Source organism: Gouania willdenowi, chromosome 11, assembly GCF_900634775.1.
Source record: "Gouania willdenowi chromosome 11, fGouWil2.1, whole genome shotgun sequence".
Lineage (NCBI taxonomy): Eukaryota > Metazoa > Chordata > Actinopteri > Blenniiformes > Gobiesocidae > Gouania > Gouania willdenowi.
Genome location: NC_041054.1, coordinates 8,271,342 through 8,287,571, shown reverse-complemented (window position 1 = coordinate 8,287,571; position 16,230 = coordinate 8,271,342). Strand labels below are relative to the sequence as shown.

At 38.0% G+C, this 16,230-nt stretch overlaps 1 protein-coding gene across 1 annotated transcript; it reads left to right on the top strand.

Moving 5' to 3' along the window:
* Window positions 1-2,435: 2,435 nt before the first annotated feature.
* Window positions 2,436-15,781, top strand: LOC114472303 (SH2 domain-containing adapter protein E-like). Its single transcript, XM_028461505.1, has 6 exons — window positions 2,436-3,363; window positions 9,299-9,425; window positions 12,087-12,311; window positions 12,745-12,973; window positions 13,562-13,681; window positions 14,801-15,781. The coding sequence occupies exons 1-6, from the start codon at window positions 2,848-2,850 to the stop codon at window positions 14,982-14,984; spliced, it is 1,401 nt and encodes a 466-aa protein (XP_028317306.1). The 5' UTR covers window positions 2,436-2,847; the 3' UTR covers window positions 14,985-15,781.
* Window positions 15,782-16,230: the final 449 nt, after the last annotated feature.

Here is a 16,230-nt window from a genome sequence, read left to right as displayed (position 1 = left end):
ATTGTTTTATACTTAAATTATCTCTGGTCTCGCAGGACTCCCAGTATTATATGTACTGATAAACGCCACACCTGATGTTTGTGTACTGTAGACCACTAGACACACGAGTGTGAAACTGATTTCATATAATTTAGTGGATTAATATAACAAGATGAAGCAAAAAAAAAAACTTCAAAATGCACATAACAATAGTCATAATAAAATGTAGTGAAATTATTTTCAAAATTAAATTCATTTCTAAATTCATTTCTAATTTGTCACATTCTATGCGGGTAACTTTCCAACTTGGCAACAATGACACGCAGCCCGATGCCGCACCATGGAAGGTTCCATTTCACTGAATAAACGGGGGTAACAATGAGGAGCTGGAAAACGTTCAAATCACCTATCTAAACTCATTGCTCGACTAATCAACATATATTGTTTTTTGTTATTATTAATTTGTTATATAATAGCGACACTTTACTCTTACTAATTCTTACGAAGTTTTGTTATTATTATTATTTTTGTTTTAGACTACACCCCTACTATTGGAAAATGAGATCGAGCTCGAACTCCACTTCAGACACTGGCATGAGGGCAATAATATTTATTTATAATAGAAACAACACAAATAACAGTTTAATCAGCTGCAGGAACACTTTGAATTCAAAAGTTCGATTTTGTCAGAATGACATCTTTAAAAATGACCCAAGGGACAAACTTTGCAATGTAATGATTTGAAATAAACTTTGGGCTTTTTCTTTATGAAACAACACGTCTGTTTAATTAAAGATATAGTTGTGTGCATTATTGGTGGCACCAATTCTAATGTAGGTCTTCAGAGACATTATATTGACATTTGATCAGATAAAACAATATAAAAACATTCATACATACGTAGTTGGAGGGAAAACAAAAGGTACTAGAGGTAAATAACTTTGGTCAATACATTTTATATTATGCATAATATGTATCACTTGCATATTGTTGTATGTTCACATTAAATGTATATTTACATTTAATGTGTTTAGTCCTTATTCTTGTGTTAATATAATCACAAATTATTTTGCTGGTATCGATATTTATGATTTTTCAACTTTTGAGCAATATTTTCCATTTTTGACTTGTGTTTTAGCTATTACTTTTAGGTTAAGGGTTTTATTTAAATAATTAAAAAAAAGAAAGAAAAAGGTAATCATAGGTTATTTAAGTGGCAAATCCTTGCACAGAGATATCAAAATCATTTGAAAGAAAGAAAGAAAACTACAAAACATGTAAACAAGTAACAATTCAAAGCATTACCTGTTTCTTAATATAACCAGATTTGGTCTATTAAAACACAAACAAACAGTTTAAAAACAGCTTTTATCCCACAGCGGTTACCAACACTCATCTTAAATAAACACACCTAAGGTGCAATATGTCCCAGGGGAATAGTGCAACGATGAAAGTACATATGTGTGTGAGTGTAATGGGTTTTAACTGACTTTTAATGCTTATTTATTGTATTTTTGTGTATAATTGTGTTGGCACTGGATGGCACTTACTGTATCTCGTTGTACCTGTTGCAATGACAATAAATATATATTATATAATGAAAAGGAATAGGAGTTTGAAATGGCTGCTTTCAGTGGTTCCCAAACAGGGGTACGCATACCCCTAGGGGTACAGAATCACATTGCAGGTGGTGCTCAGAGAGATTTAACAATTAATTTAAAAATAATCGGGAAATGTTCCTAGTTCCCTTTTAGGCTTTTTTTTTTTTTTTTTGACACATTGACCACAAATTACCAGTACTATTGCTAAAAATAAACGATATTTATTGAAACAGGATTATTTTATGCTGTAGAGGCCATTTTATCACACTTTTGACAGAAATGAATTAGCTACATTTGACATCGGAGGCCACATTTTCTTACTATTAAAGTAATTACATAAAAGTAGCATTAGTAATAAATATTAATACATTCCACATTCAGTTACACCCATTGTTTTTTAATTTTCCTTAGGGAACCGATGTTCATCAAGACACATTTATAGGTTTAGGAGAACCCGCTGTTCCACAAATGAAGAAGCATATATGTAATTATGGAGAGGGTACTTATGATATGAAGCGGGGGTACACATGAGAAATGACAAAAATACAAAGGGGGTACATGGGACAGGGGATCATTGGATCATCCCTAATCGATCTTTCATACCTTGAACATTTATATTGGTTCACAGATGAATTAGGGAAGATCTAATGATACCCTGACCGTACATTGGACAAAAAAAAAAAGATTGGGAACCACTTCTTTAGACACTGACATTCCTGATAAGTAACAACAAAGTGACCCAATATGGAGGTCTATAGTACAGATCCCCGCCCACTGGTCTCTGACTCCTTTCCGCCCTCCCAGACTCTACTCCACATCTTCCATCCACAGAGCCACATTCATTGGACCCTCATCACTCACACAAGGTCTGCTGGTAGAGACTGACTGGTCTAACTGGGAATGGGACTACAAATAAGAAACAAGAAAAACTTTGCCTTCTTTCGGATGATACCCCTTCAGAGACTCCTCTTTATCCAAAGAGAATAAACATCTATAGATGACAGGGACAGGTGGGAACGATACAGATGGGATAAAGTAGGGATGTAAAGTGTCCTTTACTCAGGGATGATGATGATGATGATGATGATGATGATGATGATGGTGGTGTTGTAGGTATTTATGACTGAGGTTTGCACACAGGCTCTGTCCCAGAATAAAGCAACGGAAGTCTTTTGTTGGAGCTGCTGGTCTTTATGAAGGTGCGTCTCCTGGTCCTGAACAGACACACGAACATCTCTGCTTTGCATTTAAGGTCCTGTAAGTTAACATGGCAAAGTGGTTCAAAGATTTCCCTACTAATCTGAAGAATGGTACCGACCGAATCCGCTCTGCCTCGGAATCGGGCTCGCAACCGAGAGCGAGTAAAGCCGGGCTAGTGGGTAGCACTGGTACCAAGTCCCAGGCCAACAAAACGGGCAACCGCAAGAACTGTACCGCTGACAGCCCTCCTGGTCCTGGAGGTGGAGGTGGAGGTGTGGGGACTCTTCTGTCCGGTAGAAACAGAAAGAACTCTGCAGCAGAGCTGAGCAGAGCCGGGGTCAGTTTCCTCAAAGATGGGAAAGTGTGGGACTCCCTGCTGTCAGGGAAGAGCCGCAAGAACTCCAGGTCCGAGGCCCCGGGAGTGTTTGAGGAGCCGCAGCGGGCCACCACGAGCTCTCCGCCCGCCAACCACTACCACAGCCGACTGATCCGGGTGGACAAGCAGGACAAGGGCCCCAACTTCAGCAGCTGCAGCCCAGTGGGACCAGAACCAGAGAAACCCGCTTCGAGCAAAACAGAAACTGTAAGTTTAAAGTAGATTAATTTTTTCAACCTCGGGGTTGTGGCCCCATTAGGGGTCGCCTGGAATTGAAATGGGGCTGCTTGAAATGTCTTTAAAATATTACTGGTCAAAATATTTTATTATTATTATTATTATTATTATTATTATTATTATTATTATTATTATTATTATTATTATTAATGATAATAATAAATTAAACACAATCTTAAACAACTGTATTCTATACTTTGACTTTCTCAAATATAAATCTCGTTAAAACAAAATGCAGTGTAAGAATACCTGTCGCAATTTGTCACTAATTCTACTGAAGTAGACTTTAATAATGGCTTCAAAGTGGGTTTAAATGCTGACTGTATAGCACATTTCATACACAAGGAAACTCAATGTGCTTTACATGATCAAAAAGTGCAACAGACAACTTTAAACAGCTTAAAAACCAATAAGAACATTTAAAATCAGCCGTAAAAACATTTAAAATCAGCAGTAAAAACATTTAATTAATATTTCTTTGCAGCATAACAACTAAAAGCAGCATCACCATGTTTACTGTGAACTCTGGGCTCCACTATCTGACCTGTGTCCATAGATATGAGAGACCTGCTGGGTTCATACCTGACTAACATCTCACTGATGTAAGTCAGTATAATGCATAACTGTATTCATAATAATGGAGATTTGTTGTGTGTGTGTGTGTGTGCAGTTTGCACAGTTTGCATGTTCTCCCCAGTGTCTACGTTTTGACATTCATAAATAAATCTTTATGGCTGAATTTGATGTGTATATGACTGAAATAAGATGCCAATAATTAGTTAATTGATGGATGGATTGATCGTTGTTTTATTCCACAGTCCTAAAACATGTAGCTATATTCTATTAATTCTAGGGATGTTTGATATTAAGATTAATTTAATTTTTTCCTCGATATGCCGATATTGTCCAGCACTAAATGTCCGATTAGCACTAATCTCTCCTCAAACCTAATTTTAGGTCACATAATGTATATCTTTAAGGAAAAACAGATTAAGGCTTAATCTGTTGATGCCCCACTGGATGTTTTCAACAAATAAAAATAATCTGCAAAATAAGAAAACCTATTTGACTTTAGTAATGCAAAAAGTGACATTTTTTTTTTTTTTTTTTAATCAATAATTGTATCAAACAGCAACACATTCTGTTTTAAAATATATAAAAAATATTTAAAAAACCTGTTGAATAAAACAAGTTTATGACTCATTAAATATTTTGTCCACTAAAGTATTATTTTCATGCTCTACGACATAAAAATCTAATAAAACACGACATTGACTCATGCTTTTGTCAGTGCAAGTTAAATGAACTAATCAATTAAAATTATTAATTGAATACGTTTGATCCTTTGTTCGAAAGCATTTTGTTTCTATTAATTTGTACTTAAATCTCTACAAATATAAAATCATATATTTCTATTTGAATTGATTTAGGTTGACCTTTTGCTGAGTGGCAGGATATACATATGGGTCAATTGCATTTTTCAATTGCAATTACATTTCATCATGTTCAATTACAACTCAGTGATGATTATGGTGACATGCTTTTTCCCAATCACAATTATTATTTTCCCGCTGACATCATTTACAACTGCATTCTCAATTACTAAAGTTCAATTACAATTAATCATAATTACTGAGCCTTTAATAAATAACCCAGTAAAACCCAACCTTCCTCTTGTGCTAGCCCTCTGTTAGCATCTCTTATGATAACGGGTCAGTTTTGACCCATGTCTTAAATCAGCTGTAAAAATACACGAAAACATATTATCTATCCTCTCATTTGTTTTTCATCTCTTGGTTATCAATGAATATATTGGTTTTAATATTTTTTGTGTGGGTGTCTGAGCCTTTTATCTGTCAGTGTAGCCCTAGTTTTATATATTTTCTAAAATGTTAAAATGATCTTAAAGAGAACTGACAGGTAAACTTAATTTGAAACCTATTTTAATAATTTACTACGTATGTGTGGGCCATAGAACTTTAACATGGTTCCCTGGTTTTGCATTTAATTACATTGTAAAAGACAGTTTTTATAAAATGTTCATGACAATTACATTTACAGAGTAAATTTTCTGAACTCGATTACAATTCAATTACGATTACAACAGCAACAGATTTTTTTTTCAATCATGATTTTAATTGTAATTTCACAATTTCGTGATTACAATCATAATTGACCCCTCTGGGCATGTGTTTCCGTTCCATCTCAGAGAGTGACAAACAGACGCAAACTTCCTTGGCTTTAATGTGTTTAGAAATTCCAGTGTCATGTTCTTTGACAGTGGGAAGGAACCCACGCAAACACTGCTTAGAAAGGTCGAGGCCCAGGAGAGAAGAGTCACCAAATCTGTTTGCAGCCATGATTCATCCATTTGAAAACTGATCTGATTTTTTTTTCCATTCTCCCCCCCTTTTTTTTGTCTGTTCCTTTGTTTCCTCTCCTTCCTGTCTGCCTCGTCCTGTCTTTCAACCACCCTCCCCACCTTGAATGCAGGGCTGTGGTCAGACACGAACCCTTCACCCTCCTCTTCTGCCTTTATTCTGCATTGGTGCCTATACATTTTTTTTTTTTCTTTCCCTCAGTCTCTTCTTTTATTGCTTCATTTTTCTCTTTTATTCAATCCACTCTGCCCCTGTGGTAGAGGCTATCACATTTATGTCATTCGACACTCAGGGGCAACCCCAGTGCCCTCCGGCATCAAAAAAGAAAAAGAAAATCAAGAAATTAGAGAAGTGATCACGTACAGTGATTGTGATGGAAATAGATACCTTTGAAACTAAAGATTGAAATTCCCATTCCAGTTAAAATGACAATGTTTATAGCATAGAATAGAATAATTTTTTTTCATTCAACTACACTCTCAAAAATTCAAGCTAAACAAACACAATCATCATTAAAAAAAAAAACCCCAACAACATAAGGTACAATAAAAGTCTGTCAGAATAAGTTGATCAGTCTAAATATTCATCAGTATAAAAGTGCATGGGTATAACCTTCTAAAAAAAGAGACACATTTAAAATTCTAAATTTTAATTTTGATAAATTATAATTTTTTTTTGTTTTGCACAGGATGCAAAAATCAACTTGACTGAACCATTGTAAATTTTAGCTCATGAAGTATATTAAAGTACTTAACATTGTGACTTTTTACATTTTCTCAATGAAACGATACTTTGTTGGTCTTTAAACACCTACAAAAACACTCCTGTTGGAACCGGAAAGCAGCTGGAAGTGATCCGGTGACGCAGCTTTTACGACCTGCCATTGTCTCCCATTGAGTGTCTTGTAAAGTAAACGTGGGAACACAAATCACTGAGACGGTAACAGGTCGGTCAACCATGACCGATACAGGAGGTTTGATGAGTGTGAGGAGCAGAGGAACAATGAAGAGTGCAGAGTCTCTATAGCGCACTGGTGCTTGTCTTGTTTGTCTGATTGATGGCTGCAGGATACAGACCCGTGGATGCAGGTCAAATGGAAATGTCAGATTTTAGGTTGTTCAGGAATTTGTGGCTTTCAAACAAGATTTTACCACTGTATATAATATAAAACAGTTTAATTTTGTACTAACTACCAGTCACTAATTATTTGTCTTACTTATTCATCCCTAGGGGAAAATAACTTTTGTCACTGAGGTTTGAGAAATATTACAAATGAAAAGAATAAACACTGGACAAAGAAGGAAAAAAGAAAATGTAGATAATTAAGTAAAATACTGTTCATTAAATAAGGAATTGTTAGGAGGATAAGGAATCTGGTGACCCTTCCCACTAAAATGTACTTCCAAGTTTCCCAAGATGCATTTCAAACCTACAACAACAAAAACCCAAAACACACCATTGGAAGTTCTGAAAACGTTTTAAGTGAGAAAGTGACCAAGTAGGATATCGACATGTGTTCATTGGATCCATAAAACTCGTGAAAACACAGTTCATGCCGACATTCCGGAGGAGTCAGTAGCACACAGACAAAAGGTCCGGTCAACCAACTATTTACAAAAGGATTTAAAAAAACTAATGGAAGACAAGAAGGAATGCTTTTATTTTGAAAGGGGGATGTTTGACTTTTAGCTTGAAGCCGGTCCCAGGACGATTTTACATTCCGCTCGCAATGCATCATGGGGCGGTTGAGTATGACTAGTGTGCTCACCGTGCATACTTCAAAAAAGTCCAGATATAGTATACATCCGGGTATTTCTCGCGTACTCAATCTTTTCATACAATTTAATATAAACGCACTACATACTAATTTTGACGTCGGACTGAGTATGAGTAGTTTGTTAGTATGCAATTTTAAAAACAACCTTCTGACTCTGAACTAGAGGATGCTGGGGATTATTACATCAGTGGCATTAAGGGCATGTGCTATGTACAGAGTAGATAAGTTTACACAGCAAACATTGTGAAGCAGCTTTTAGTTGTTATGCTGCAAAGAAGTGCCAAAGGTTGAGTGGCACTTCGGGATGATGCTGCTTGCTGGGGGGTGGCGCTCGATGTTCCGGTGGTTGGGGTGGCTGTCGATCGCCTGGTGGGTCTGTCCTGCTATCTGCGGGCTGATGGTGGGTCCGTGCGCCCTTGGTTAGGGGTTGCTATACCACACCAGGTGTGTGCCGTTGGTGTGCCACCTTCTCGCTGTGGCGGCAGTCGGTCGGTCGTGCGACGGTGCGGGGCGTCGCCCTGTGGCTTGCGCTGTCCCGAAAAAATGTCAGCCTCTCATCCCAAATACCAGTTTCAGGTATAACCACTCACTCCTTCCCTCTGTTCAGGGCCACCACCATTATACTCCACACTTGTCACCAGACTGACTGAAAGGATCACACAACACAAGAAGCACAATATGCACAACTAAAACAGTCAACTCTTTCCCACCCCTTCCATTTCCTACCCTGACTCCCTCTTCCATGTTCCCTTCCCCCATCTAGATATAACACTGCCCAATTTATTTAATTGCAATAACAAAACATGCATTGCACTTCTTGTAGTGTTGACCTCTGACAGCATTTGCAGACAAAGTAAAAGAAAAAAAAAATTGCTTTGTGCATGAAATGTGCTATACAATTAAATTTCCCTTGCCTAAAGATTGCTTTCAAAGTTCTTTGTACAGTACCCATTACATCAGCAACTTTACAATAACCAACTGAATAGATTCTTCCTGGATACAGTACTATTGTTGATCCTATTGTTTTTTAACACAGCGAACACAAACAGGGAACCGGTTGTTGGTATAATCTCCTCCTCGAGCTTTGTTTGATGGCTCGAGGACAGTGATTCTCAAATGGGGGTACGCAATGGCACTTCAGGGGGTACTTGAGAGAGAAAAATTAACAAATGAATGCAAATAAAAATGTAGTTTTAATGATAATCACACTGAACATTATCAGCAACTTCCAAAAAGACAAGAAAAACACACAAAATAAGAGAAAAATATACTGAATAATAAAAAGAACAAACAACAAAATACAAAAAATGACGACAAAGACAGACAAAATGAGAGAAAAATACACAAGATTAGTACAAAACACACAAAAATAACAGAGAAACATACAAAATGACACCAAACACACACACACACACTGAGAGAGAATATTTTAAATAATACCAAAAACACACAAAAATGACAACAAAAACACACAAAATAAGAGAACAATATACTGAATAAAAACAAGAACAAACAACAACAAAATGAAACAAAATGAGATTCTTTAAAATATGTGTTATCACTCATTCATTTCATCAATATGAGCTATAGTTGTTTTTTCACAGAATTCTGAGTAAAATGTTGTAATCAGACAAAGGGGGTACTTGGATTCAGAAAGAAGACAAAGGGGGTACTTCAGCCTAGGAAATAGTTCTCTCTCTTTTTTTTTGTCATTCTGAAATAGAAATAGTTTTGTCTGCATTTTCAGGTGATTATTCTAGAAGATTATGCCGATCCCTTTGACGCTCAGACAACGAGGGAGCAGCGGGATGCGGAGCGTGTTGGCGAGAACGATGGTTACATGGAGCCCTACGATGCTCAGCAGATGATTACTGGTAAGACTGTCGTCACCGCGCTCTCCACTTCTTCTGGAGTGACTGATGACCTGCTGACAGGATTCCCATTTTCAGTCCCTACGGACGGAGCAGCGAGAACACTAACTTGCTCCCTGAATGCTCTCTATACCCCATGGGGTTGCTACGGCAACTACGTTACACATTGGACAATGGGTGCAGTTTCCTGTCTCTGCTTCCTCTTTCCTGTCTCAGTTTCCTGGTTCTATTCTCTGAAAAGGAAGTTAGCCCTCAGGGCCCCTCCTGCTTGTCGGACCCAGCGCTGTGTAGACCCTACATGGACCCGTCTGACCATTAATCAAAACTTCCCAGTGTCAAGTAGATGACTGGTGGTCTTTGGTCCAATCCCAAGCTCCCATGACCTTTCCTTCCATTACTCCATTGTTTTTAGTGAAGGCCTTGCACAATCGCATGCACGTTCAGTCGTAGCCCTTTCAAGGAGGCTTTACTGTAATGTGCTACTTCCAGGTTTCCTTCAGAGGATGTGATTATGTGAATGACTCGATTTATGAGGCCCGATTCACAAAGAGGAAGCCAACCTGCTGAGACTAAAATAATAAAGGCAGAGATATGAAGGGATATTAGCTCGCACTGATTGTGGAGAGATAAGCAGAATGTTACATTGTTCATTAACTACATTAAATAATTTTGCTACAATCAAGCAACTGATGGGCGGATTCACTAAGATCTGAAATAAAGGGTGGTAAACCAGTTGCATCCCTTAATCTTTTGGTGACGCAGTTTCCTCACCTGCTGCGAGGAATTCACTAAGATTGCAGCAATGATTAGTGCACGTGCAGAAGTGGTGGAGACCACCCTATTTAAATGAGCGTTTTGCTCGTTCAATGTGGAGACGCAGAAGCACACAATGACATTTGAGAAAGTTAAATTGGAGACAGATGAACTTTTCTGTCTGCTGCGCAAACATTTAATGATTTAATGTGGCTGCTCCATCAGGTCTTGTAACTTTGCTCTGATCAGTCCATGAAAAATAGGCAGATTTGGACAGAAACCGTCCTATTGATCTGTTGACACTATTGATCTGAGTTAATGCAGCAACACAGTCTGTCAATCAGTCTACACCGTTTGAAGATGATCTACTGACCATCATACAGTAGGTCTGACCTCCTGAGTAGCGCTGTCACCACATGTCATGTGAACATTGTGCCACTGCGTAATTTACGCATCTGATCAGCTGATTCTGGCCTGATGCTCCTTCCATCAACGCGACACCAGAGTTTGATGGTCAAAACATCACTGAAGCGGTGCGTCCATAGCGCATTCAGTGGCTGTTAATATTGACTACTGTTTTATTTGAATTATTTTCTAGTAGAAAGGTTAACTGGAGCCTTTTTTCCATCTCTGGCTTCTTCGCTGTGTTTTGTGTAAACATTTATTGCATTGGATCTCTGCGTTTGTCTGCACCTGATTGTCAGTCGTACAATTTTCCCGTGCTGAAACAATAACCTCAAACAGTTCCAGATTCGATGAATTGAATGAACTGCATTAATTTATTTGCATGTCCTCCTTCCATTTTTTTGCTCCCCTTGTTACGCTCAATGGATTGAGGACGCGTTGCGACGAGCGACAACCGCGCACTCCTGATTCCCTGGGTTTGTACTGCTTTTTAGCGCGTGGAGTGACGTTTGCACACGTTTTAATACCACTAAACTTTTAGTGAATCTGCCCCTCAGTGTCCTCGCACTGCAGGAGACAAGTTAGAAACATGGCAACAGAACATGTAGATAAGCGTTGGTCTATGTATGTGTGGATGATGTGTATGCAAATGAGCTTCTATGTTAGGCCGACCTCAGCATACTCAAAGTACTCAACGTTTTCTTGAATCTACCTTGTAATGGCAAAATACAATATAGTAATAGAGCAATTAGCAAAGTCACAGTCATTTAAATTAACGTGTTCCTCTAGATGCGTTCAAGGTCCCTGGGAAACCCGGGCATTTTGATGAGTTTGTAAAATCCGGCCGGACGGGCTGGACAAGATGCGAATAGAGGACATTTCTGGGTAAATCCGGACGTATGGTCACCCTATTGTATTTGTATAGTTTCAACTTTAAACGGAAATGTATATGTGTATATGTGTGTACACGTGTATTTATATAGACTCTGGTTATATTCCAGTGCTTTATTAAAAATGTCATTTTCAAATACAAAAAAATTTGACATTATTTCATTAGTAATTATTAGTTTAAAATGTGTGTGAATACTTATTTCCATTGCAGTTTTCTCTTGCTTCTCCCTGTCATATTTTAGTGCAGTGGTTCTCAAACTGTGGGGTGCCTCCTGTGGGGGCAAGAATTCCAACCCCCCCAAAATTTTGTAGGGCTATATTATTTCTTATTATTTCTTTACTATACAGTAACTGTTATAAATGATGTGATTGCATATTTTATATTATTTTTATGAGACTAATAGTCACCTTTTCCCCTTTTTTTGAAACTCGTTTTCAAAAAAAGTTACATTTTTGACCCATTTTTTTGGGATGGGGTCTCAAACAAACAAAACTTGTTTTTTGATTAATTTATTTTAGTGAAGTTGTAGCAAAAATATATAAAAGTCAAATTATTGTTATTATTATTCCGCTCACCTCTTAGAGGAGATGAAATCCTGTTACTCATTCCTCCAGAGATCAGACGGCGTGGATCCAAAGACCTGCTTAAAGCCTGTGTGCCGATGGAGAGCTGTGATGAATCCATGGGAGATGCTCAGCCCTCTCCGTTACAGATCTATGATGTGCCGTACGAGGGAAGTGGTGACAGTGTCAGTCGGCCGGAGCTGGACCCTCGGCCCTCCACTGAGTACGAGCTGCCATGGGAGTGGAAGAAGCAGCAGATTGTAAAAACCCTGTCAGGTACAGTCAGTCAAAACAATAGCAGAGCAAACTGAAAACTTGGTAGAATGTAAGAAGTGAGCTTCCTTCTAATTTGGTTCATTTTAAGTTTAACTTTGTTCTTCAAATGTAAAGTTTTCAGTGAGTTTTACTGTATACAACTTTTGTAGTTTTTTAAGTTGTTCTCCGTGTCAATCTGCCCTTATATATTGAAGTATGACTGCACTGGTGCTGCAGATCATTGTGTTTGCTTATAGGATCAGTCAGGCTTGTGCACACATTTATATTTGATATGGTGCACGGAGCGAACCGCAGACCCAAGACCGTCTCGCATGAAACATCAAAGATGCAACTTTTATATTTACTGCAGGCTCTGAGCATTCATTTCAGCATAGAGTGTTTTCTATCCTTGTATAAATCTGTATTCTCTCTCTGTTGCTTGTTTTCCCTCCAGCACAGTTTGACAGCGCTGATCGTACAGCCAAAGATGAGACATTTTACTCCACGCTCAGCAGACATCCACAGCATCCTCCCCCTCAGCAGCATCTGAGGCAGAAAAGCTGGACCCAGAAGATGCTGAGATCCTCCCTCCCTACTCTGTTAGGTTCCTCCAACCTGAACAGCAGTGGCTGTGATACGGAGGCCTGTTGGGTTGATCCCTCCCTGCCTCTGGAAAAACAAAGGTGAGGACAGTGTGTCAACTTTACCTTCCCTTTATCCATGTATTCCTTTTTTTGTAATTAATTCTGAAAGTGTCTATTTGTACGGTTGCCGTACGGACAACCCCTGGTGCAATTGGTACATAGCATCTTAGGGTTAGGGATAGGGTAAGGTTTAGTCTTAGTCATGTGACCTAAACTGGCCAAATAGGGGCGCTGCGTATGGGTACAGTGTCGGTATATTGATACGACAACTGTACGGATAGCCACTGCCATTAATTATAAACATTAATAAACAGTACAAATAGTACAGATACTGTATATAATGACATTACATCTTTCAGTCCCAAGTTTTTAATAATGTATACAGTATCAACAAAACAACATATGCATACATACATGTATAATAATAAAGTAAATAAACAAATAAGAAATAAACAACATTATTACAGTTTTTCAGTAGATTAGGGATACATCGATGCAGTCACATCTTAAAACTGACTGAAATAAACCTTTTTCATGGTCTCCAAAACTTTATAAATGTCATGTTTTAATGTTAACACTACACTGTTTCTCAAATGTACATTGCTCTTGTCTGTGTCCCTACCTCAGCTGGTACCATGGCTGTGTGAGCCGCCAGGAGGCGGAGCTTCAGCTGCAGGCCTGTAAAGAGGCCAGTTTCTTAGTGAGGAACAGTGAGTCCGACCACAGCAAGTACTCCATCGCCCTCAAGTGAGCACACACTGACAATGCACGGATGTGGTCTGTAGAACGGATTAAAGTCTAACTCATTATCAGAAACTAATACAGACCAGTTTGATCTCAAGTGGGCTTGAGATTTTTGGTGGGACGAAAAGCAATTACAACGTTATTTTTGTCCTATTTCGTTCTACCTTTCTATACTTGTGCTTAAGGAGAAAAAAAATCAATATCCAGTAGTGTTTATTTTGACAGCAAATTTTGATTTAGTTTGGAGTTTTTTTTACTATAATGCAAAAAAAGTTTTAGTCCAAATTCACTGTAACTCCATGATTTTGTCCCTCACCCATCTTTTTTTATCCTACTTGTATTTTTATCTGTTTTTATCTTGTTCTGAACAATGTCCTTGAGTGACGGAAAAGGTGCTTTTAAGTTAAATGTATTATTATTATTATTATTATTATTGAATTTAGTCATCAGGACTATTTCAGTTATAGTCTAGGTTTAGTCAACTAAACTGATATTAAGATTTTAGTCCATTAAATCTGTTACAGCTATAATCGACTAAAGTGAAAAGAATATGAGTTTATGCATTTTTATTAAAGATTCAATAACCATTGATGAACCTGATATGGAATGGCATTAATGTTTATTAATACACACAGGTTTGATGTGATCAATAGGTAAGACCACATACATGATCACATTAGTTCTGGTTGGATTCCGTTCCATGTAACTAAATTAGTTTGGTTTTCATTAGTTGACAAAAATAATATAATTAAAAATATATATAAAATCAATGTATATAATTTTCACCAACATGTACAGTATATTTCTTTAAAAATTAGTCATAGTCTTGTTAACAATTTACAGTTCAAGTCTGTTTAATTCTGACCTAATATTTATTTATTTTTTTATTTATTTATTCAGTTTATTTCCGACATGGTTACATTCACTTTTTTTTTTTTTTTTTTGTACATGCCGAAAAAGGAGACGAGAGAAGCAGTTTGCTTATCTGGGTCCCGTCCCCTGTTTTACCATCGCAAATTTACATGGGTTTACATTATACATTATATTAATATATATTAAAGACTGAGTAAAAATGTATTTTTCTTGTTTGTCTCTCTTTCTCTTCCTGCCTGTGTGATCCAGGACGAGCCAGGGATGCGTCCACATCATCGTTGCCCAGACCAAAGAGAACGGCTACACCCTGGACCAGAGTAGCTGTGTGTTCCCCAGCATCCCTGAGGTGGTGCACCACTACTGCACACAGCGGTTGCCCTTCAATGGTGCAGAGCACATGACCCTGTTGCACCCTGTTTCTCGCATATACTGACTGTAGCTAATGCACCAAAGAGGAAACTGTTACTATATTAAGAATCTCCACAGTTCAGCCCAACATTTTGTGAGTAAAAGTAAGTCAATATGCATCCCTGTACGCCTTCATTGACTCTTTGTTTTGTCAGTGACTATAAAAATGGGCATCTGCGTTTAGTTTTTTTGTTCTTTGGTCTGCAGTGGATGCAAACCATCATCACTGACACAAAGACAGGCCTGCTTACATAAAAACAGATGCAAAAGGATTTGTGAAAGATAGAAAGGTTTTCCTGCATTTTATATGTGAGATACATGGAATATTTTTGGAATCCCAAAGTATTTTTGTCAACGCACACTGTAGCTGTAGCTTGTGGTTCTGCATTTCCCTCTAGTGGAAACTCAGCTACAATGCACCAAATTACTACTCATAACAAAGGGGGCCTTCATTCAAAATCCAGCGTTTCCAAAATCCATGCAAGCATGCATGTAATTCATATTACAACAATATAAACAAACACCGGCAATCTTATGCGTATCTTAGCAGTGTTTTCTTATTCATGCCTTGAATGCTTGCAGGCTTTCTGCAACCACTGGCCCCTGAGGACTTCCTCTGTTTCACTGTGAATGGAAGAGTTGTTTCCACCGTATTGTGTGCACTGTGAAGGGAGGATGAATCATCCTGATGCAATGTAATGGCTTTACAGCGTTTGATAGCAGTGACTGAAACTAAGGTTCATCTTTATTCCCCTTAGGAAAGAGTTTCGGTGAAATGATCCTGCAAACGAGCGACATAAGAGTCAGTGCCACCAAGGCTGTTCGTGGAGATTAATCTCACGCTCAAAAGACTGAGAAAAGTGTGACAAATGATAATGTGATGATAACTGATGATTGCTATTTTTGTGTTATTTGAATCTCATGAAAGTGGAACCAATACTACTGAACGGCCATGCGATTAAAACAAGTGACTGCACCTGTCATTGCACCTGTTAGCGGGTGGGATGTGTTAGTTATCTTTTTTTTTTACTTCATGTCTAAAAAGTAGGAAAAGAGTCCATTTAAGGATCCATACAGGTTTACAGGCGCCAAAATGGGACAGCTCTCAATGGTTATTACTGGTCTGCAGTGGACTACAAGGTGGAAGAAGAAGAAAGTCGGGCACAGGGGATTGTGAAACTGTAACCGTAACTGAATTTTTCTTTTATTTTGCTTGGAACGAATTTCAAATTCCATTGCAAGTTATTTCCTGCAACGCACAATGGTTTTCA